The sequence below is a fragment of the Seriola dumerili genome, unplaced genomic scaffold, assembly GCF_002260705.1.
Source record: "Seriola dumerili isolate Sdu_G_001 unplaced genomic scaffold, Sdu_1.0 BDQW01000003.1, whole genome shotgun sequence".
Lineage (NCBI taxonomy): Eukaryota > Metazoa > Chordata > Actinopteri > Carangiformes > Carangidae > Seriola > Seriola dumerili.
The window spans coordinates 4,429,567-4,453,116 of record NW_019174258.1 but is presented as its reverse complement, the minus strand read 5'-3'; the positions used below and the strand labels follow the sequence as shown (position 1 = coordinate 4,453,116).

Sequence of the window (23,550 nt, the reverse complement as noted above, 5' to 3'; positions counted from 1 at the left end):
CCCTCCTGCTGCTGCTGCTGCTGCTGCTGCTGCTGCTGCCTCAAACAGAGAAGAAGAACTGAAGAAAGAGGGAAAAGAAAGAATGACTGAAAATCTTAGTTTGTATCTGTATACGAAAGTGAAGAGGAGACGAAGGCTTGTACACATTGGCCTATCTGACAACTGGGGGCGGACACACAAGATTTATACATATAATTATACTGTTAGTGGGTTTTTTTTCTTTGAGGGTAAGGCAGAGAGCAGAGAGTAGATAATAGGAGAGGAGAGGAAGGGAGGAGAGAGTAGAGAGCACAGAGGGTAGAGGAGTAGAGAGCGGAGCGGTGCAGAGCAGAGGACCAGAGCAGAGAGGAGGAGGAAGGAGAGGGGAAGAAGAGTTGAGGGGAGGAGAGGAGGAGGAAGATGAGAAGAGGAGAGGAGTAAACACACTCCAGATGGGATCTTGGCATAAATGTGAGTAAAAACATTTTGTTTGCATGTGGTGAGAATTGAACATGATGCTGCTGCTGATATTGTTGTCGTCTCTACTGATGATCATGCCGATGTGAAGGGTAGTGAGGAGTCTCCACTCTTGTCTGTAACTGTCTGTCCTCCACATTTTGTTTGTTCGCCCTCTCAACTATCTTTTACTTCGTCTTGCTCTAATTCTCTCTGTCTCTGAGGGTTTTTTTTTTTTATCTGATTTCATAGTTTTCCACTCTCTCTCTCTACTCTTTCTCTGCAGGTCATGTTAGATAGTAACAGCACAGCAGAGGAAGGAAAGGCCAGTGTCACATTGCATTAGCATCACACACACACTCACACACACACACACACACTGAGAGAGAGTGAGAGAGAGAGAACTACACTCAAAAGTGTGATGAGTGCATGCAGAGGATGTGTGTGGGGATTGCCTGTGTATCTCCTTCTGTGTGTGTGTGTGTGCGTGTGTGTGCGTGCGTGCGTGCGTTCGTGCATGCATGCAGGTGTACAGTGTGAGCTAAGCTGAAACAGGCAAAGGAACCATATAGTCTTCTTAACCACATGGAGAAAAACAAAGAGCTATTGTGCCACATAAGAATTTGGCCAGACTGCACAGACACACAGAGAGGAAGATCAGTGTCTATGGAAAAAAAGAATTAGGAAGGAAAAGTATCTTGCATTTATACTGTTGCCGTGGTGCATCTAGACTTTGGTCATGTAGCAGTAAAACGAAAATTGTGGATTGTGCCACACAGGGTGATACAATATGCACCCAAAAAAAAACTGCTTTCCTCTTAACAAGCCACTCTTTTCTAGATTTACCTTTAACTATATTAATTGTCCCTGATGCAGTAAACCTGAAACACTCATCGCTTCATGTAGTTTAAGTCATGTTTAAGAGAATAGTTAGACATTGTCAGAAATACGCTTGCTTGCTTTCTTGCCGAGAGTGAGATGAGAAGACTGACGCCACAGGTGTGTAGGACAAATATGAAGCTACAGCTGCTTAGAGTGAGATAAACTGTGAGAAAGATCCTCTCATGCGTGGTCATGCCATCAGTGTAAACAGCTCCTGTTGTCTAGACCGTTTGACAGAGTGTGATTGGCCGTAATGAGCTGGCTGCGGTCCAAGTGTCAAACACTAATGTCATTACGTAACTGTGATGCTCAGCTGCATGATAGTGAATTAAGACATGATGTTTCAGCACACCCACCTGTCGTGACACTGATGGAAATCTGTCACGAGTTCTCAGCTCAGACGTGTTTGTAGAGGTTGTATAGATGCAGTGACATCATGACACAAAACGATGAAAGCAGTTTAAAAAAAAAAAGTGATTCATGAAATTCTAAATAAAAAACTATGCTGTTGATATTAAAAAAAAACTATGAATTATTTGTGATGGCACGATGACATGCTTTTTGCTGTAACTAACTGTGACCCAAATTGTCAAATCCAAGAGAAGGAGGGAGTAAGAGGAAGAGAGAAGGGCAGCAGCGTCCTGCAGCATTTACACACAACATCACAAAATGACCCTGACAGTCAGTGAATTTAGAAGTGCTTGGAGGTTGTGTTATGTTTGGTAGTGTTATGTTGCACTGCAATGTCATGTGAGTTGTTGTCGTATTGTTCCTCTCTTGCACTTGCCATGTCGATGCATTGCTTTTTGACAGTTTTTTTTTGGTTTTGTACCATAACAACAGGCCCGAGGTGTGTTTTTCAAGCTATTTACAATGTAGGGATGAGACAAACATGCATTTTTTTTTTTAGGTGCATGCTTTCGAAAATGTGACCGATAAAATGCAGATATTTTCCTCAGCGTGAGCTCGGTTTTCACTCACAGGTCAAGAGTGCTGCACCTTCTGTTTCAGAGTTTTTCCAGCTGAAAGCATCCTAAAAATTAGGCCAGTTTGATGTTGTGTGAGAGCATCATCCATTTTTTATCTGTTGAAGTTTAGACTTCTGCCGTGTCCTTACAGCTTCACAGAGAACAACATGTTTTGACATCTTTATACCTCTGCTCTGTTTTAGGTTTAAACTCCTGAAGACTGGACACTGTGTATTTTTTAAAGATGGTGTTTTCATGGTGAGGTACGTTTACATTTTAGTCATGAAGTCTGGTCTGTCTTCATGAACTAATTAGGGCCTGTTTCCAATCATTAGTAAAAGCTTTAATGGGGAAAAGCTCATAATCAGGGAGAACACATTCACATGTAATGAGATGTGTTAAATGTTGTCAGCTGGGGAAATCATAACACGTTCATGAAATTAAAACAGTTCTACAAAATGCTTTTAACCCTGCTCCGCTCTGTGTGTGAACTTTCGTAACAGGATTAGCACAATCAAGCACAATCACGCTTCACTCACATCTGCAGAGCTTCATTTTATTTGGAAGAAGAAGAGATTTAAAAGTTTTGGATGAGAACATTTTGAAATGTTACTGAAGAATGTCAGTAATACAAATCATGCCGAGGGGCTTCGCAGATTTCCTGTGTAATTAGAGAGTCATGCTTCAAGCACAGTTCAGTTAACTGTCACTCACAGCGTATGTGCAGATACTGCTCAGCTCATGGGATTCAATTTTGCAGATAAAGAGAATAAAAGTACCACGGATTGTCATTTATCTTTGAAAATGCTTGAAGGGGGACTCATATTTGCAGGATTTCATTGTTGATGAACCCAATAAGTGATGATAATATAAACACTGCCAGCTCTTATCTTACACTGTTACACAACACTGTAACTACAGTAAGGGAGCGATAGTTGTTCATCAGCACCCTCCTCTGTAAGAGGACGGAGCTTTTATTAACTGGACGAGCTGATGCAGACAGGTTTATTTCTGGAGCAGCTGAACTCATGTCAGTCAAACCGCATTATGGACTGAGCGTCAGATATACGTCAGAATAAACACGCAGAGTCTCAGTGCCTCAAAATTTTACAATATGTTCAATATTTTGCAATATTTTTTAATTATGTAAATAATGAATGTACTGTACTGTAAGTCACCTGCTAGTATGACAGTAACTTTGCACACTGTGAGCAGCTCAAGCAAAGACAGACTTTTCATTTGAACATTTTTTACAGGTCAGTGGAAACACTACCTGGTATTTGACAGGTAAATGTCATAATTTATGTTGCAGAAAATTAGTTGTTTCTTTTGTTCTAACTCACTAATCATCTTGTGAGCCTTCTGATTTATTGTGTGTGTGGGGCCCTGAACCACTAATTTATTTATTTTATCATCACTAAGATCGCAGCTGACCATCGAGCCAAACCTCCTTACAAACATTATCTGTTTTAAATACTTAAACTCTTGTATGTTTGATGATGACGAAACGCTCAGTGAAGCGCTAAGATGAAAAGCCTGATGAGGCCTGTTCCTTTAGAGTCCATTATTACACTGAGGAGCTGCTGGGCTGAGCAGATCAGGTTAGAGAGGAGTTAAGTAAGAAAAGCAGACACAGTGGAGTCTCTCGCCATGCTCCCTCACAATCCTCCTCTCCTTTCAGAGGATGAAGGATCCTCCTGGATCTTCTCCAGGATTTCAGCTCTGTTAGTATAATTAGTCTGCAAGTCAGAGTGACTTGCTCCCTATACCCTCCTCCCCTCTGGCATCTCAGGCTCTCTCCACCCTCTGACAATCTGGACCCTGGGACACTGTGCATTTATGTTTCAAAACGTCAAATAAGCAACACACACGCGCACACACATGCACACACACACACACACACACACACACACACACACACACACACACACACACACACACACACACACACACACACTGAGGGTATAATTGTGAGTGTTTATGGGGGAGTTCCAGTAGAAGTAACCTCTACATGTCTAGACACAATGCCGTATTAAAGCTATTTGTCTCTGTCTTTACTCTGCATTTAACCTGGGTGCTGCAAACTAACTCAGGCAATAAATGCTGTGGTATGTGTCACTGGTTGATGCTGTGTATTTGTCAAACTAATGAAAAACAAATTTCTGAGCATCAAGCATTTTGAAATGGTTAAAAGCAAGAGAACAAAACTCCTAAGTCCTTAAACATCGTTGCTTTGTCAGAATCTCCAGGAAGACTTTTGCCTCAAGACTTCAGCCCATGACATCAGCTGGTCTGGACTCTAACATCACGTCTGTATAATGCTTGTGTGTGCGTGTGTGTGTGTGTGTGTGTGTGTGTGTGTGTGTGTGTGTGTGTGTGTGTGTGTCCACCTCCAAGTCCAGTTACTTGATCTGAATGATTGTATTTACAGCCAGCGTAAGTTGGCTTATGGCTCTTTGTTGCCACCTAGTGGTTAGAGCTCAGAACAAAACCCAGTGACCAATTTCTTTACCTTCACTTGATTCCCTGTCATTTCTACTCAACAAATAAAGCTCATTCAGGTTAAAGGGGCCCCTTTGACAGCAAGTGAACCAGCAAATGACAATTAAGAAAATTAAGTTTAAATTCACCACTGTCATCGAATTAACTAAATTTGCTAACGTGATGATTTATAGTAAGTAATTAATTTGCATAAATATCCAATCTAACACACAAGAGAATGTTAGAGGAAACCTAACTTTGGCAAAGGTGTAGCACAAAAACCTGAATTTATATAAAGACACTAATTACAACTAAGTGTTTTTATGCTACTATGGAGTTGATGTTCATGTTATGAATCTACAGGTAGAAGAAGTTTGTGTAGCAGTTGTCATTAGATTCTGTCTATGTAGATACACTTTTTTTTAAAACTATGGGTAAAGGATGATATGTCATGTTTCTACCTTTTCCCTTTTCCCCTCCTCTTGCTTTTCTGTCTTTCTATCCCGCTATCATTTCTCACAACTGTCATCTCACCTCCTTCCCTCAAACCTACAGTCCACGGGAGTCATGAGGAATGAACCCCACTCCAGGATGAACCCCAGAATTCAGTAAGCTCAAGTCACTGTTGAAATCATGAGCGCTCCAACGACAGGAAGCCCAAATATGGAGCTGAAGGTGGTCTCCCAGGAGATGGCACTGCTTAGCAACATAATGGCAGCTTACACCTTCATTGCAGGTTGGTCCAATCAGAGTAACTGTCACACTCTAAAACTCTTGTGCTAAGTTTTAAGAAGTGAAGGAATGATACTTATACTGTAGATCCCTTTTTCTCTGAGGATCCCATGAATTCCCTGATGGACCCAATTGGGGTCCCGGACCACGCTTTATTAGCAAGGTGATGAATTCCAATTGCTTTCACAGCCCAAAGATCAGTCTTGGATTTGAAGAGATCAGTGTTATATATATTTGAAATTTGAAACAGGAGAGAAAGATACCTATATTGTCGCCAATTGTGGGAAACCGGTGAGGACAAAAAATAAGATGGTTTTTAGATGGAAGAAGCAGGAATAAACCGATCAGCAACAGATCAACATGTCTCTGGCAGCGAGAGGTGATGGGGGAACAGGTAGCAGACAGTTGGCTGTATTGACTCAAAGGAAATGTATAGAAAACAGGTGAGTAAGATCAGATGTGGAGATCAGCTCAACAGACTGAGGGACAGGTGAGGGTTGGCACAATTTAAAACAACAGGACATTGAAAGATCAGAGGAAGAGAAAGAACTGGGTACAGAGGAGGGAGGAGATGAGGTTGAAGAAGCAATTGATGTATTCATTGTAAAGTTTTCATTCTCTTTTAATTCACCCTCTCTCGCTCTCTTTCGCTCTCTCTCGCTCTCTCTCTCAGACCAACCCGAGCGGACAGCATTGGTGTTTCTGGGTGGTGTCTGTGTTGGTCTTCTCGTCACACTCTGCGCCATCGTCTTCCAGATACACTGTCGAGCAGACTGCAGCTATGGAAACAGTAACAACCCTCACCATCGCCACAGGAGCAGGCATCATCGCCGTCGCCTTCACAGCTGTCCCCACCATCAGCTCGGTGACAGTAATCCAGACAGCACTGCTGTTGTTGCGGCTGGAGGGACCGGGCCTGCTGGGGACAGCGAGTCGGAGGAGTGGGATGATACATCGGAGCTGTCGGCACGACGACGCAGACGCTTTGAGAGAGCTCTGCTGCACGCCAGCATGTTCACATCAGCTGAGGGTACAGACACACACAGACACACACAAAACTCACGACACATATCAACACCATGATCCATTTAAGTAGGAGATAAAATAAAACTATTAAAACAGCAATTACATGAAATATATATCACATTAATTGCACAGGTGGCACAAATGAAGACTTTTAAGATTTTTTTGTTGTGGTTTTTGTGTGATGTGAGTGATCTCAGCCTTTAAACAGCATGTATCACAGTCAGAAAAATGTTTAATAACACAAATTTGCTTTACCAAATTTGGCCACTGGTCAAGGAATACAATCAACATCTACATTAACTGTCTGAACTGTATGTTAGACATATTTGATAATGTCCTCAGGTACTGTAGTCAGCTATTGTCTAAAATTGATTTTAAAAGCAGACAAAGTTGAATGTTGCGGAACCATCAAAACTATAAAATAAAACATTTTCATTTTAAATCTTTGTATAAACATATTTCAGTGTGTCAGTGCACCTTTATACACACTCACAGATGCTCTGTTTATCTCTGTGAAGACAACTGTCAGAAATACTCTACTAATCATTTTAATGTGTGTGTGTGCGTGTGTGTGTGTGTGTGTGTGTGTGTGTCATCATCAGAGCTGGACCGAGCCCAGCGGCTAGAAGAGCGGGAACGGATTCTCAGAGAAATCTGGATGAACGGGCAGCCAGACATCAGCACAGTCACTCAAAGCCTCAACAGATATTACTGACACATAATCATTCAGATGGAGATGGACTGGCAGGTAGATGGATAAAAGATGAATAAATAGGTAAACAAATAAAAAAAAGAACGAACATAAACCATTGGTTTGGGAGCTCTGTCTGCACTGCACCAAAGAGACGCTTATAGATCAAACTATAACTATCAGCACTGTGTGGAGCAGTCTCCCCTACTGTGTAAACAACAAGGAAACATATGAATTGTGATGGCTCAGCCCTCCAATACAGGATGACACTCAAGTGTTTGGAAGAATGTCCTCATGCCCTGACAATCCAACAAATAAAGACACAACAGGACCTACAGAGCATGGACCTGCAGGATTCCTGTCATCAATTGTTCAGCGAGTACAGAGGAGGAACAACAGGCATCACGGAGGCTGCAGCTCTGCAGCCTTTGATGAGTGTATGGATTCAAATGTTAGTGGTACTGTGTTGTCTCTCAGCTCATCCTTTATTTGTTTTTAAAAATGCTATAATAATGAGCTGAGTGCTGGAGCCTCTTTGTACGATTAAATGGAAGGGAAGAGAAACATTAGCTCCATGACAGGATGGAGAAACTCACACTGGTGCTTTTACTGCTGCAACTTTTCATCCCTAATTAAACTGATGAATGCACACTAACAGGAATGGTTGTGGAGCTTGATAAAAAAAAATTGGGGTGTGTCATCAAGGAAAACCTGCCTACAGCCTGTTTGTGGGTTGTATCTGTAGGCCGGGAGGTAATCAGCTGTAGGTGTTAGACATTTGGACAGCAGGTCGTGGTGTTTGAGAGGATCATGCTGCCTTTCTTTATTTGGCTCCTGTGGTAATGAGCTGAAAAAAATTGAATAAACTTTTATCCAGGATTTTATGAGCTCTGTGTTCTGTACATATTATTAAGTAAAGTCCCTTATTAAAACCAAATAGTGGCTCATATTTCTTCATTGGTTTTTGAGTGCCTCGGGGTATTTTGTACATGTACAAAACAGACAGTATGTCCAGAGAATTATGTTGCTGATGGACAGCATTAACCATGAATTTTGAAAATAGCAAGGTATCTGTGGTCCAGGTCAGTGGTGTTTCAGAGGTGGAGGTAAGGTGATGATGAGAACCAGCTTTGAACCAGTGAGGTGAATATCATGAGGAGTCCAAGGAGCAACAGTCACATGACTGAGCCACAGAAGGAAACACTTGTTAATAATGGAAAGCATCAGCACAGATATAAACATACAGGAAGTTGAGCAACCCTGCCCATCATATGGTTGTTGTTTGTTTCGTTGGTAGATCAGTATAGACATATTTATCAAGCATGTCACAGTCACTCTGAGGAATTGTGCAAAAAAAAATCTGCCCAATATCATCGCAATGAGGTGCCTGTTAGCCCCCCCCCCCCACCCCCACCCCCCGGTGTCCATAAAGTGCCCCTGCTCTCCAGGCCAACCCTCCTGATGACCACACCTTATTATTTACATACAACTTGAAAAGCTAAATGGAAAAGAGAAAAAGCAAGAGGGAATGAGGGACATTAAGAAGAAAAAACAAAAACTTTGAATCAAGTGTAGTAGTCAAAATATCAGGTAGTCATAGTAACATTGTGCAAACTCAGTATATAGTATTATATATAATACATTAGAAAAGTGGCTGCTCTGACTCACTCATTAATCAAACCTCCAAATCAATTATCATGTACACCACCATTATCAGTGATGTATTCTGAATAACATGAGGATAAGTTCAAGCTCACTGCTGTTGCTTCAATCACTTCATCACTTCCCATATTCCCTAAAAAACAAGTCTGGTCACTTCAGGGTTTTACTTTGCTCAAACAGACTGTTCTGCAGAGAAATGTTTCCTGTGCCCTCCAATGTTTCAACAAGGCATCCATTACAAGCAAATAATTTGTTATCAAAACATGCAAGGAGTGTATAGGGATAGAAGATAAATATACAAATATAAATATCTAAATAAAGGATGGATACATTTGTATATACAGTCTATGGATAAAAGACAGATTTAGTCAGATTGGTGAAGATTTGATGCTTTAATGCCACATCGAACATACAGTTTTCATTTAGGCCCAAAATCGAGTTTAAAGTTCATACTTGTGAGCATCTTCGTGACAAATGAAAGTTAATTTCTGTGACTTAAATTAAATGAGTAAAATCCCAATCTAGTCTTTCCTCTAAAATCCTCTCACGTGCATGGCTAAAGAAACGTTATAGTCCCTGAATATTCTTGATGTATGAAGGAAGAGAAGAAAAGGAAAAGGAGAAAATGTTAAAAAAAAAACAAAAAAAAACTCTGTACTTTAGTGTGAGTCATAATCATTTGTTAAATATGACCGAGCCTGGCTATTCAATGCTCATAATATTGACTTAAAAGTCAGCATTAAACCAATCAGCTTTACTGCTGTGTCTTCCTGTGCTGTGTCTTACCCACATCACCAGTGTGTATCGCTTTAACGGGACGGGCGGTGACGCTGGGACGGGGAAACGGAGCTGAGAGAGCGGGCTGCCGCAGCTGGACCGACTCCCGCCCGGAACCAGAACAACACCAGCCTGCAGACGGACACACGGTTACCTCTGTAAACCATCTGAGACACGGTGCACAGCCGCTATGAGAGACTACACGGCGACTCCCAGCCATGGAGGCTCCTGCATACCCTGCTGCCAAGTTTGCGTCTTCGTCTTTACCGCATTTCTCATCGTTGCAGAGAGGACGGCGCGTGAGTCCTACCTGGGACACACACGCACACACACACGCACGCACGCACCTACACACACACACACACACACACACACACACACACACACTAAGACTGAATGTTGTGTCACTAACGGTGTGTTGAAATGTTATGGAATGTGTCCGTGCACATTCCTGCTGTGTGTTATTTGACTTTATTGGCGTGTGCATGCGCGTGCATGTGGGTGCGTGCCTTTTTTGGCCACAGTGAATGGATGTAGGCTGCAGTGTGGCTGGAGGAGATACTCCCATACTCTAGATGAGACAGGAGGTTTTTTGATAATCCAACATATAAAGTTGGACATTTGTTTTCACTGTCCCCTGTTGTGTTGTCATGAATAATAAAGGCAGAACAGTCTCTGCAGTCAGCACAAGTGCGCCTATTTCCTATTTTTATACCCTGCAGTTATGAAATCCAGTTTGTCGCAAAACTGCAGACTCATGCCAGTTTGCCATCTTTTAAACGGCTGCATCATTTCAGCGTCTGGGTGATCTGTCCTGAACAGAAACAAAGCGGAGCCATGTTGTCATATTCCAGCGCCCTTTTTTTTGGAGGTGCATGAATGGACGAGGGGATGGGCGTACCCCGGGATGGGGCCTAGTCTGCCCTAAACAGCCCGCCTGCTTAGCAGCTAAAACGGGCTCAGGTTACATGTATGGGAGGATGGAGGGAGGGAGGCAGAGCTGCAGAGCCTCAGAGTGCAATCAGGAGAGTCAGTGAGGAGAGGAAGCATCAGTTGCCTTGTTGTTAGTAAACCTCAGATGAAGACGATGAGCAGAACAGAGGTCATTGAAGAAGTGGACACTCACAGAACACACAAACATTAAAATGCTGATCTGATCAAATAGTGTAGGTTACTCCTGATGTGAACAAATACTACAACCACAACACACAAGTCACAGTCTGTCATTTAATTTGGAGTATACAGGTTTAAAAAAAAAAAAGAGACAGTCTCACATTCAAAATCTCACTTAATGAAAAGTATGCAAGTCTTATCAGTTACATGTATATTACTACCAAAAGTACAATGACTCATTAATGGCATTATATCACTATGTATTACATCATTTGATTATTACTGATGTATTAACATGTAAAGAGCATTGTAATTATGGGACTTGACAAAATGGAATTTATTTGATCTACAGTATACTGTTTATGTAGTTTAATTCTTATGTATATTTTATAAAGCAATGATAACATTTGTGTGCAAAATATCAGTAACTTAGTGACTGTAGAGGTCCAATAAATGTAAGTAGAAGTATAAAGTACATTATGTACATTATGTAGTATATTTCCCTCTGAAGTGTAGTGGGTAGAAGTATAAAAGAGCATCAAATTGAAATACTCAAGTGAAATACAACCATCTCAAAATTGTACATTTCATTAATTGTACATATTTAGTTAAATTTCATCACTGGATTTTTTATGATATAGACTTTATTACAATTTTTCAATAGCAGGCAGCAACGGGTAATGTTGTAAATGTATTTCTGTGTGTTTATGGCCTGTTTGTACGTGTGTGTGTGTGTGTGTGTGTGTGTGTGTGTGTGTGTGTGTGTGTGTGTTTGTGTGTTTCCGTCTTTCCCCAGTGATCTACTGCTTTGTGTACTATCTGTGGGTGGGTCACAACTATTGCTATGCCCATCTAGCCGGCTTCACTGCACTGTTCCTGCTGCCAGGTGAGATAACATTAGCAACAACAACCCAACAGATCAATAGAAAGCTCCCGTAAATAGATTAATGGACAGATTGATATTCATTTTTATCATTCTATGTTTCCTAGGTTGGGGTCCTCAGTGGCTCAGTTACCTGTGGTACCTGTCAGATGGACGTATCCGCAGGAAGTCTCTCACCTGGACACATATACTGCACCTGGGTATCTTCAAAAGGTGAGCAGACCATATATATACATATATATATATATATATATTTGTGTTGCGTGTGTGTGTGTGTGTGTGTGTGTGTGATGGAGTGCGGTCAACACTGGACCAGGACCAGATCTGCTTTAATTAGTCAATGATCAATAAGTCTAAAACCAACGGTAATGGTAGTACCGGAACTCTGGTTTGAGTGAGACATCTACAAGTCTGAGAAACTCTACATTTGTTAATGTTTGATGATGTTTGATGATCTTGATCATCAATACAATGATGTATCTCTCTCTGTGTCTTCATCCTTCTCCCTGCCTCCCGTTTATCCATCTCCGGCCTTCATAGGCTGTTGGAGTGTATGCAGCTGCCAGATGAGGATGTGTATGGTGAGATCATGCAGCAGGCGGATGTATCTGCCTTACGTCTGTTTGAGGCCTTGGTGGTCACCCTCCCTGAGACGCTGCTGCAGACGTATGTGCTCATCTGTACTGATATAGGAATCAAATCTCCAGGTAAAGGGACACACTGAATAGAGAATGTACAGTATAAAGTAGGTGTGCAAGGGTGATAAGGTCTGAAACAGCATGTGTAAATGTGTGTGTGTGTGTGTGTGTGTGTGTGTGTGTGTGTGTGTGTGTGTGTGTGTGTGTGTGTGTGGTAGTGAAAGGTATGTACAGTATATGTTGTCTGACAATGACCAGCAGCTAGAGAAGTTTAAAAGAAGTTAAAAAACAATTTCATGTAAAGGACTCAAACAAATCTGTGATAAACTGTGGCCCAATAGACAAGGGTAAAGACCTACGTAACACAATTATAAGACATACAAAGACGATTAGGTTATGGACATAAAGCCAAATTTTTCCCCTCAGGAATTGGTGGAGACTAAAATAGAGCTGAAAGAGAGTGAATATATGGAGTTAGATTTGTCAAGTGGCCAGCGACAAGAATCCAGATGAATGATAATTTCTCTCTGTGTCTGCTTCATGTTTAAATAAGTTTCTGGTAACATGTTCACCATGACAACTTCATAAGGTCATTATATGTGAGATGTTTTGTTTTCAGCTTGTTCTGCTGCCGCCAAGTGGCCAGAAAATGAATTATCACAGCTTTGATTCTAACCAGGGCGGCACGGTGGTGCGGTGGTTAGCGCTGTCGCCTCACAGCAAGAAGGTTCCGGGTTCGAGTCCCGGCTCGGACGCTGGGTCTTTCTGTGTGGAGTTTGCATAGGGAGTGTTTGTGTGGGTTCTCTCCGGGTACTCTGGCTTCCTCCCACAGTCCAAAGACATGCAAATGGGGACTAGGCTAATTGGTTACTCCAAATTGACCATAGGTATGACTGTGAGAGTGAATGGTTGTTTGTCTCTGTGTGCCCTGCGATGGACTGGCAACCTGTCCAGGGTGTACACCGCCTCTTGCCCGAAAGGATGCTGGGATAAGCTCCAGCCCCCCCGCAACCCTACTAGAGGATAAGCGGTAGAAAATGGATGGATGGATGATTCTAACCAGTTTTTCTGCCATCTATTTCCGATCTGCAGCAGTGTTGTGTCTAATGTACAGTAAATATATATGGCATTAAAATATATCAAGGTATTCACACTTCCTATTTTCTCCGCGTTCTCCCTCTTTATGCTCCATCTCCCAGCCTCGGTGTGTTTTGTGGTGTGTTTGTTGTCTCTCGCCTGGGCCTTGGTCCTCTATGCCAGAGCCTGTTCACTCATCAGACCAGGACACTTACAAATGACCCCTGCTGCCATTCTCTGTCGACTCCTGTGGAGGGTAGGCATATTTAAACAAACTTCAAACAACCGACATGTGCAACATGCCCCCTCGATATAACAGTGTCAGTATAATGAACTGGGTATTTATAGGCCTGTTTTTGCTTTGTAATGAGTGGGTTTGTTGGTTTGTGTTCGTTTTCTCTGTCTGCAGGTCAGTATGCTGGGATCTCGATTTGCTGTTCTCATGCTCTTCACACGCATCTTCAAACAGTGGATCCTAGGAGTCATTGGCAAGTTGTTGAAGTTTGTTGAACCAGTCAACGATTTTTTATGAGTTAGTGTGTTTACGTATGTGTTAGAGGTTGAATATTTATTTAGATGCGTGTGTGTGTGGTGTGTGTGTGTGTGTGTGTGTGTGTGTGTGTGTGTGTGTGTGTGTGTGTGTGTGTGTGTGTGTGTGTGTGTGTGTCTGTGCATGTGTGTGTGTGGCAGGTGTGCACTGGCTGGGTGCAACTTTCTGGATGGTGTCTCAGCAGACTGACATCATACGATCAACTAGTCGATGGAGACTGTTTAACCTCTTTCTGGGAGCCATTCACATCTTTCTCTTCCTCAACGTGAAGTACGGTCAATCCAGATACCGCATGGCTGGATTCTACCTGGTACGTTTGGGTTTGTGATCAGGTCTTGCTTGTGTGAATTTGTCATTACATTCACATCAGACATCAGACTTTGTTAGTATCACTGATGTGGGTAAATCACAATGGAAATGAACCTAATTTTTGGTTAATATTCATTTTACATGCAGGGGGCTCTGACAAACACAGAAACACTGCAGCACACAACTTTTGAGAACATAAAAACTGAAAAATAAATTTGATAAAAAAATTTTATCCCTCTGCGAATAAATCTAAGTGCAGCTCACCAACAGAGTCAGTGTGACAATTTATGATATTTGTACTGAAGAAACAGTTACCTGCTTAATGCAAGTAAGAGTTGAATTTGTCTCAATAAAGGCACGTGTTAAGTATAAATCAACAGAATCACTGAAAACACATGCTTGGGATACTGTAGTGCCCTTTGGATAAAGGAGTCCATCAGTTAAACAGATGTCAAAAACAGAAAATATATAAAAACAGTCAGTTCTGTGCTGAATAAAAACTGCATGACTTGAACTGAGCAGTCATAAATGTGAGACAAATATGGATTTTAAGTTTTTGGAAGCGTTAACCATTTTCCTCTGTTTCTGTTTCCTCCTAAGGCCATGTTCATAGAGAACGCTTTTCTTCTTCTGGCCTCCTCCTGGTTGTTTACCATGGTGTCCTGGGATACTGTCGGCATCCCAGCAGCAGTGTTCTGCAGCTTCCTCATTGGTTAGACACAAAGACACATCCTGTATAGAACTATACAGTATATACATGTTGTTGTTCATGGTTTTCCACACCTGTATGTTCATGTAGCATTTCCTGACATTTCCTTCTTTACTTCTTTACTTTTGACTTGCACACCTTCATCCCAAGTCTTCCTCATTTCTCTCTGCTTTTTGACTGTTCTTCTCTCTCCAGGAGTGATAGCGTTGGTGCTGTACTATCGTTTCCTGCACCCTAAATCCTTTGAGATTTTCCAGAGTATTCGCCACAGAGGGATAGGTGGAGCCTGCATGGAGCGCGGATCTACACTGTCATTGGAGGAGAAAGTCACACCCACTTTCCATCGCCACGCAACACTGTCTGGTCTGTTAAAGATCTATCTATCTTATCTATCTATCTATCTATCTATCTATCTATCTATCTATCTATCTATCTATAGAATTTAATTATAATATAATTATGCCTGTGTATTAATCTGATCAGGAGGTGGGACTCTCATGGACCTTCCAATCCAATGGGAAGGCTGGAAACATCACCACTGGCTGCTGATTCGCTTGGCCCTGAAAACAGGAGATGTGACAAAGATCTGGTCGTCGTATGGCGAGGGGGGTCTGGCTGGACTGATGGGTCTGTCTGAAGAAGTTCACTCCCCAGATGAACCTTATGTCCCTCGGGTTTGTTGCGTTCCCGTTATTGAAAATGTCTTGTGAATTTCATTACTATTAGTTTTTAGCAGCTTAAACCGGTATCATGCAGCCTATGTCTTATGCCTTTTGAAGATTATGTAAAAGGGTGTCTCATTCCTTTTTTGTGCTGTGAATAGCTTCCACCCATTCAACCACAGATTCCTCAGATCTCACATCCAACTCCTCAACCAGCTCCCCCACAAGTGACCCTGGCTCCACAGGCAAGATCTTTGTTTAATTTATCATTTCAACACAGAATACAGTAAATCCATATTTTAAGCCACTATGTGTAGGATTTGAAAACAGAGATAAATGAACTGAAAGCAGCATATAGACTGCACACATTCTCACATTTTTCTATGAAAAAAACTGATGCGTTAAGACTAATTATAAAAAAAAAAGGCTATAGTAACCACTTAACGATGCTACACAGTGGATTGAAGAGTGTAGATCTGCTACTAAAGAGTCGTATGTGTGTAAAATAATCTCAGTTCGTCTGTCTGCAGTCTGAGGCTCAGCTGTCTGTTCTGTCTGCCCAGGTGAGAGAGGTGGTCCAGCCACCAAAGCCAACTCCCTCCACTGTAGTGGCCAGACCTGTGAGAAAAACTCCTCCCACAACAATCCATGACATTAGACGGTTCCCAGAGGTTATCCCGGTCCCGGAGGCCATTCCTGAAGAGACTGCAGAGGAAGAGTCCTTCAGCGCTCCACCATCAGAGGAAAAAGGTTGGATGCCTGATAAACACTGAACACTTCTAACATACCAGTAAACACACTAAAAAACACACCACAGAAATATAAAATACTGTTTCATACAGCGTTGGATCACCTTAATTAATTGTAAAAAAAAAAAAAAAACTCAACAAGGGGCCTGTAAAGTCCTGGTGTTAAAGCTAATCTTCAGTGCTTCATGCCAAAGGTGGATAGGTGGACAGTCCTCTCTGTGGATGCTGCTTATCTCAGGTCATGCAGTGGGATTAATGTCTGGGAATGAGACTATTGAGAGTGGACTACTAGATGTCTATTTTGCTAAAGAAAACTGTGTGCAGAGCTTTTGCCAACATCACAACTCTCGCTGCGTGATAAACTTTAAAAACAAAAGTATTTTACATCGAGATTTTTTTATTTTTGAGAATTATTACAAATCTTTTATCGTCATTGTAGAAGTTCCCCATTGCTTCGTCCATAGAAAACGTGTATTATTATAAACCCACTTTACCTTTAAATTTAATGTGATTTCATTTTTGAAGGTGATGATGAGTTTCAGAGTGCCGCTTACGGCTCACCCACACCCTCATCTCCACGGCAACCAGGAAGCCTCCGCCACATCGACAGCAACGCTGCAACCCTGACTGAGGCCTCGTCCTCCGCAGGTTCCCTGGACATCAAGACTCCCGGCTGGTCACCTGAGCGACGTTCCCCTCTCCTGATTGGTTCGCCAGAGAAAAAACCGGGGATGCCTGGAGAGTCCAGCACTACACTGTATTTCAGTGCAGATGCACAGTCTCCCTCCAGTGGGAGCTATCTCGGCTGGGGCTCCGAGCTGTCGCCCATCTCCAGCTACCGAAGTCCCTACCGGATCAGGGAGGCTCGTTTTGTCACATCCACCCCGAGAATGGAGCCTCGAGCTGGGGCTGAAAGTCCGGGCCTGGCGCCGGTTGTTGTGATCCCTGCCACTCCAACACCAGGCACCACCCCTGGCGGGACCCCTGGTACTTTGACCCCTGTTGTTTCTACACCTGCAGCTTCATCACCTGCAGCTTCAACACCTGCTGGTTCAACACCTGCAGCTTCAACACCCGCTGCTTCAACCCCCGGTGCATCAACTCCTGGTGCTACTACGCCCGGTACACCGGTCATTCCACTCACTCCAGTCATCTCCCACGCTCGCAAACAGATGGTCCAGTTTGTGGACAGTAGAGAGAGGGCAGTCTAAGGAGGTTGGGGATGAAGGCAAGGGGAAATCCTGGGTGGGGAATGGTATCTTTGTGAGTTTAGCAGTTGAGGATATACCTGACTTCATGCTTTAAATAACCCGGAGAAGGCTTGGTGCGGGGTTAGGGGTCTTTTAAGTTCATTTGATTCAATCATGAAGATACAGTATACATTTTTCTTTTCTTTCCCCTGATATGCAGATACAGAGGTTAAAATTGCAGATAATTGGGATACATGGGTGGCACAATGGCAAAACAATCGTTCCAGCTCACACATTTAGCAGTGTTTGTGGGTGGTCAGCTGGTGACAAATCATGTTAGTGCACTAGCAGCTCCTGGTTGTTTGAAGCAGCTTCATGGAGAAGGGCTGAACAGTATAAACCTCCTCACATGTGGTGCTCTTTGCAGGCAGGTTAAAAAAAAAGTATCTGGCAAGTTCCTGTGTATTAGGGGCGCATGTGGCTGTCTGCTTCCTATGCAAACCATTAGAGCAGTAAACAGTGACAAACACCACTTTACAAGGGAATTGTACTCACAAAATTAGGGAGATAATTGGGAGAAATTAGTTTTTCAGTTTAGTATAAGCAGTTGCTGAAAATAAAAACTATACAGAAGACTATACACTGCAGATTTGTATACACAGAGGTTGAAATCTGGGTTAGTCAAAGAAACCACTTACAGAATTTCACAGGTGCTAATAAATGTGAAGCATCGCTTCCATTCATTTAAATAAACCCTTACACTTAATTTTTAATCTTTAGAAACTAAAATGCAGTTAAGTCCCTGGCTTGTTCTATCAGTGCAGTCAGGTGATGTTACCTATGATAAAATTCAAAAGCAAACAGATTATTAAAATGAGGGGTTGTGATGAAAGTACAAAGCATAGCTTGCTAGCTGTATCTCAATGACAAAGAACTTTCTAAATGAAGCAAATTAAACCAGTTTACAATAACCAAACATGCTGTCTGCCAGGCTGCTTGTGACGCCACTCACCAAAACCAGGCTCTTTTTTTAGATTGGCAAGATTAGTCTGATACAATGAAACCAATGATCTGTTATGAAATATAGAATCAATATATACTTAATGCAAACCCAAGTATATATATATATCCACAGGCATTGATGTTAATATGCTTGAGAATGCTTATCATTATTTTTTACAAAACCTTTTAGATGATGTTGAGATGATCTTGTCCAGTTATCAGGCAGCCACTCGCTCATCGAACCAGTCAGTTACTCACTGTATTTACCGTTCACTACATGGTCGGTGTTAACACACATTACTGTCATACACAGAGACAGAGACAGAGGTCCTAATTTACAGTCTGTAAAATAGTAAAATCTGTTCATTAGTGTGTCTGTCTTTGTTGTAATGAAACTATCAGATTAACAAATGATGAGAAGCAAAGGTTTGAAGGAAAAACAGTTTCTAAATTATTGTATATGCTATGCTTTCCTTTGCTTATTGTAGCTGCAGTCATGTCAGTCAGTCAGCACTTTACAGCAGAAAAGGTACAGCTTAAGTTTACTGTTAGATGCCAGAGTGGCTGTAGCATGATATTCTGCAAACTACACTATAATTAGAACGTGGTAATTTATCAAAGGGAAATTACTGGAAGCAATATAGAATATTAAAGCAGCGTCAATGGATGTTTCTATTACTAACATATATTCATTTCATTTTCTTTTTCTAATATTTATATATATATATATATATATATATATATATATATATATATATATATAGTGTGTTATATATAAAAAAATAAAACAAATAAATAAATAAAAAAAGGAAATTACACATAGCCTTGAAATTCAATGTTGCTTTGACCAAGTATGTGTTCAGCATAACTCTGCACTCTTGTTGTAGTTTTTTGTTTTTGTTATGTAAAGGGAACACAAACACATAACACAAACTCCTGTAGGACCTGTGGAAGACCTCCAGCCAGCTGATGGTGATGCAAGCTCTGCGGGGCCAGACTGATGCAAGCNTATATATATATATATATACATATATATATAGTATGTTATATATAAAAACATTAAACAAATAAGTAAATAAACAAAGTTTCCAGAATTTAGACAACGTCCCTGTACACAATCATGCTTTCTCTGCATTTAAAAAATATTTTTGTTATGTTTAGTCCAAAAAAAAGTACAAACAAGGGAGAAAAATGAACCTGGAAATTTGATAGGCAAAGAAAAGTTACAATGAACAGACAATTTCTGTAGGACATAATAAGTTTGTGGTCTTGTCTCTAACAGAGAGAAAGTAACTTTTATGGCCACCTCTGATAATCACATTTTATTTCTCTTTTACATGGATGGAATTATATTTAAATGATGAATGATAAGATATAATGTGTGATACATGGTAATTAAATGCAGTAGCAGCAGTTGTCAGTTCTGATAATGTGAATTATAATGGCAACAAACCTGTATGTGCTGGGATGGAAGTTTAACTAGTTCATTACATGGTGTTTTTCTTACTAAGTGATTGTCTCAACTTCTTGTGGTCCCAGGGAGCTTAATTTTTTTTTATTTTCAATTTGCCATTCACTTTTTTTTTTTTAATTGTTGATATCCATTTACTGAAGTTGGTCTTACTGAAGAGCTCACAGCAAGCTGTTGTCAGTGAAGCTTAAAGGCAAGTGTAGAATGTATTTGCCTTGTGAAGAAAGTTAAACATGTACTTGTGAAATACTTGTCATCAACTGTGCAAAGGTTACGCCTAAAACCAGCTGCTATTTTAAGTGGTAATATGAGTGCCTATTGATAGAGGAAAATGTAAGTATTTCATTTTGTTTTGATAAAGAAACAGCTTCCACACATGTAGACAATCCATCGCAGTAAACATTAGGCATAAAACTGGTTTTGTCAACATGTATTTGTTGTTAAATTGTGCCCCTGTAGAGTGTTTTCATGGTGCTCATGCAGCATTACACATGGATTACCTGGAAATGCTATTAACATTATTTTTAGAATGACATACAGTAAACACTAAAACTAGTTTGCAAGCTAATGAGCATTAAATGATTGACTTTAGGGAATTGTGTTGAATGAATAGTTGTAACTCTAAATTACTTTGGTGTTCTCCTATAACGCCAGCTATTCATAAATATGTGTCGCCCTTCAGTCTTTCCATCAGTTGAACCTCCTACCTCAGTAAAACTGAATTTCCATGAGACAGAATTGGTTTTATTATCTTTTTTGTCACAGTGATAAAATGTAATTGCTCACTGTATGACTGAAAACGCTCTGAGCCTTTGTTTAACAGTATAAAACATTTTTGATAATGTAACTACCAGACAGAGGGAATCTGGATAAAGAGGAGATGTTTCTGAATAGAAATGTTGCATAAAGGTAAAAATGATGTGCTGCTATGGATTTCCAGTTTGGTTAGTGCCAGTATTATGCCATGTTTTGATTATTATTATTATTTATTTCAATATTTGAATTGTCATTTTAATCACAGAATGTGGTGTTTACCAATATTGGGCTTCCATGTATATTTGTCTAATATTTTTCTGTTATTCTTTTACCTATGCTCTTTTATTTTACTTTATCTCTGTCCTTTTAAACAAAAATAATAACTATAAAGTCAGGTCTATGTCTGTAAAAAGCAATTAAAAGGTTGAGCTGCTCATGTTTGAAGGTAATAAGACACGGGCAGCCGTTTGAGAATATACTGTAACTTGGGGTTGATGGAACAAAGTACAGAGAAAAACATGCTTTTGGCAGAACTGCTTTATCAACCTGTGTCAAGCTGTTATCCGTGTACCGCGGCCTGCTGATACATAAAGGGGGCAATGCATGATACTTGTTCATACAAGCAGCAGAGTTGTATCTATTCTCTTAGAGACAGAAAGCACTTACTGTAACTACACGCACACACGCACACATTACAGTAGTTAACGCACATGCTAGAGTGTATGTGTATGCAAAAGCAATAAGTCAGCTAATGAAATCTATATTAGTGCACTGATGAAAAATATCTATGCTCACGCTTTAGACTGCAGTGATGCCATGGCTTCATCATCATGAATCAGCGCTTTGCCTTGTAGAAAGACAGCTTGTCTCATGTATGTGTATTGCTTTGTATTAGTACAGTATGCTTTGCTTTGTGTACCTAATGTGTATGAAAATATTTGCTTGTGTTTCTAATTTGATTTGATTTTATATTTGTGACATTTTTTTCTTTTTATATTTGATCACATTTACTGTTATGAGATGAGCCACGGTGCAGTACTTCAGGGATTCGTGCTGAAGTTTCACATGTGAAATTGTTTAGAGCCAGGATAGTTTTCATTGACAGACTGGAGTTAGTTTGCTGTTTGAGTGTAACATCACCTCGTCACTGGACGACCTCCACTTATAAACACGCATCGCTTCATCTCTACAAGGGATTTCCACAGAGCAGCTGTGGGTGGTGGTACTATGTCATTAACTGTGCTATTGATGTGACAAAATAAAGTCATTAATCACGATTAAAGCCCAGAGTGGTGTGTTGATCACCCTTCGTTCATTTACCATCAGCAATGTGCCAATATTATTACAAGCTGTAAACACAGGTGGTAATGTGGCACTGTGAGTCTTACGCCAAACCTCATTATTAACCTTGCAATGTTTGTAAATAGAGATGGTGATCACAGTGTAAATGATATAGTAATGCGTACATTGTAATTTGAGTATAGGCACAGCGCCATGGCAGCTATAGTGCAATGTCACAGTGGACATAATGTGCTTTACATTACATTATCACAGAGCTGGATTAACCTGCCAGGGGGTCCCAGGACATTAACCACCATCCCTCCAACTCTCCTCTACATTGTACAGTATTCCTATGCTGTCATACTACATGGCTTTGAGTCTGCTGTGCAGTCTTTTTATTAAAAACATTATTATGGGATTTTAGCACAACATTAGCTGAAATAATAAAGGTCTTGAACTTTTATTTAGACAAAGGGCCTGTCCTCAAGAGAAAGCCTCAAGTTCAGAAAATAAAGCACAAATCATCTTAAAGCCCCAATCATCTACTCTGATATTGTGCTTTAATTAACTCAATTCAGTACAGCTTGTTCTTTCTATTTGTACATGCAAAAGCACTTGTATATGCAGTAGGTAAATAAACACACTCAATAAAAAGGAGAAGAGAGAAAAAACACTTATTCATAAAGCTGAAACAGTAAAAGGCTAAAACATTTACAACTATATGTGGAATTAGTAATAATACATTATTAAATAACTATAAAATTGAAAAAACATAAACAAAGTGAGAAGTAATGAGAATTAAGAAGATGTATTACTGCAGCAGAGTAGAGTTTTGAAGCTGTATGGTCAACTATTCAGTACACTGTAACTCAACCCCAGGCTGTTGTTTACTGTAGTATGTGTTTATAAATGATCTCTAATAAGATGATTAAATCAGTTGAAACAAGAGCGTGACCTTGGTTACTGGTTAAATAAGGAATTAGTTTTGGTCAATAACTCTGTACTTTAAAATGAGGATCTGCTCTTTTACGCAACATGCTTGGTAAAATAATGATTAAAGTGCATGTGCTGTGCTTACAGTATTTTTCCCATTTCATCATTTTGAAAGTCAGGTGACAGTATCATAAGGAAGAGAAAGCAGCAGGACAATCAGCATATTCTCTGTGGTCAGTGATCCATGTCACAATACAGCAGGACACCCACAAAGGCTTGTCTTCATCAGTTCAAAATCATAAGATACTTCTCAAAAGAATAAAAAAAGAAATGAAAGTCACAAATAAGCTAAAAGTAGTCAAATATCAAAATACACACACTGCTGTGCACTCATTAGTAAGCATTATGCTACATGTCACTGAGAGGATTGAGTCAAAATATAGTGTGTTTTGGCCTATTAATGTAAAACAAGAAAACACTGAGTTCTTTGAAAGGATGCTTTTAATAGAATAACATATCAGCATCTATCTGGTTACAGCAGACTAACAGGGTATAACTGTCAACTTTATGTCA

At 40.5% G+C, this 23,550-nt stretch overlaps 2 protein-coding genes across 2 annotated transcripts; both read left to right on the top strand.

The window, feature by feature from the left end:
- Nucleotides 1-394: 394 nt before the first annotated feature.
- Nucleotides 395-8,121, top strand: LOC111221342 (protein eva-1 homolog A-like). The gene is made up of 4 exons (XM_022744706.1): nt 395-450; nt 5,322-5,502; nt 6,172-6,528; nt 7,127-8,121. Exons 2-4 carry the CDS (start codon nt 5,400-5,402, stop codon nt 7,237-7,239), a joined length of 573 nt encoding a protein of 190 aa, XP_022600427.1. The 5' UTR covers nt 395-450; nt 5,322-5,399; the 3' UTR covers nt 7,240-8,121.
- Nucleotides 8,122-9,760: 1,639 nt separating this feature from the next.
- On the top strand, nt 9,761-18,322 carry LOC111219127 (XK-related protein 5-like). Its single transcript, XM_022741724.1, has 13 exons — nt 9,761-9,953; nt 11,564-11,653; nt 11,758-11,863; nt 12,191-12,357; nt 13,488-13,621; nt 13,775-13,853; nt 14,056-14,225; nt 14,825-14,936; nt 15,129-15,296; nt 15,417-15,607; nt 15,757-15,840; nt 16,126-16,345; nt 16,870-18,322. The coding sequence occupies exons 1-13, from the start codon at nt 9,845-9,847 to the stop codon at nt 17,553-17,555; spliced, it is 2,316 nt and encodes a 771-aa protein (XP_022597445.1). The 5' UTR covers nt 9,761-9,844; the 3' UTR covers nt 17,556-18,322.
- Nucleotides 18,323-23,550: the final 5,228 nt, after the last annotated feature.

Excerpts from the sequence above, each read along its gene's own strand:
- LOC111221342 (XM_022744706.1), top strand. The coding sequence starts at position 5,400 with ATGAGCGCTCCAACGACAGGAAGCCCAAATATGGAGCTGAAGGTGGTC. Across the intron at positions 5,503-6,171 it reads AGCTTACACCTTCATTGCAG|ACCAACCCGAGCGGACAGCA; the intron begins GTTGGTCCAATC and ends TCTCTCTCTCAG. Across the intron at positions 6,529-7,126 it reads CATGTTCACATCAGCTGAGG|AGCTGGACCGAGCCCAGCGG; the intron begins GTACAGACACAC and ends TGTCATCATCAG.
- LOC111219127 (XM_022741724.1), top strand. The coding sequence starts at position 9,845 with ATGAGAGACTACACGGCGACTCCCAGCCATGGAGGCTCCTGCATACCC. Across the intron at positions 13,854-14,055 it reads GTGGATCCTAGGAGTCATTG|GTGTGCACTGGCTGGGTGCA; the intron begins GCAAGTTGTTGA and ends TGTGTGTGGCAG. Across the intron at positions 15,841-16,125 it reads AAGTGACCCTGGCTCCACAG|TCTGAGGCTCAGCTGTCTGT; the intron begins GCAAGATCTTTG and ends GTCTGTCTGCAG.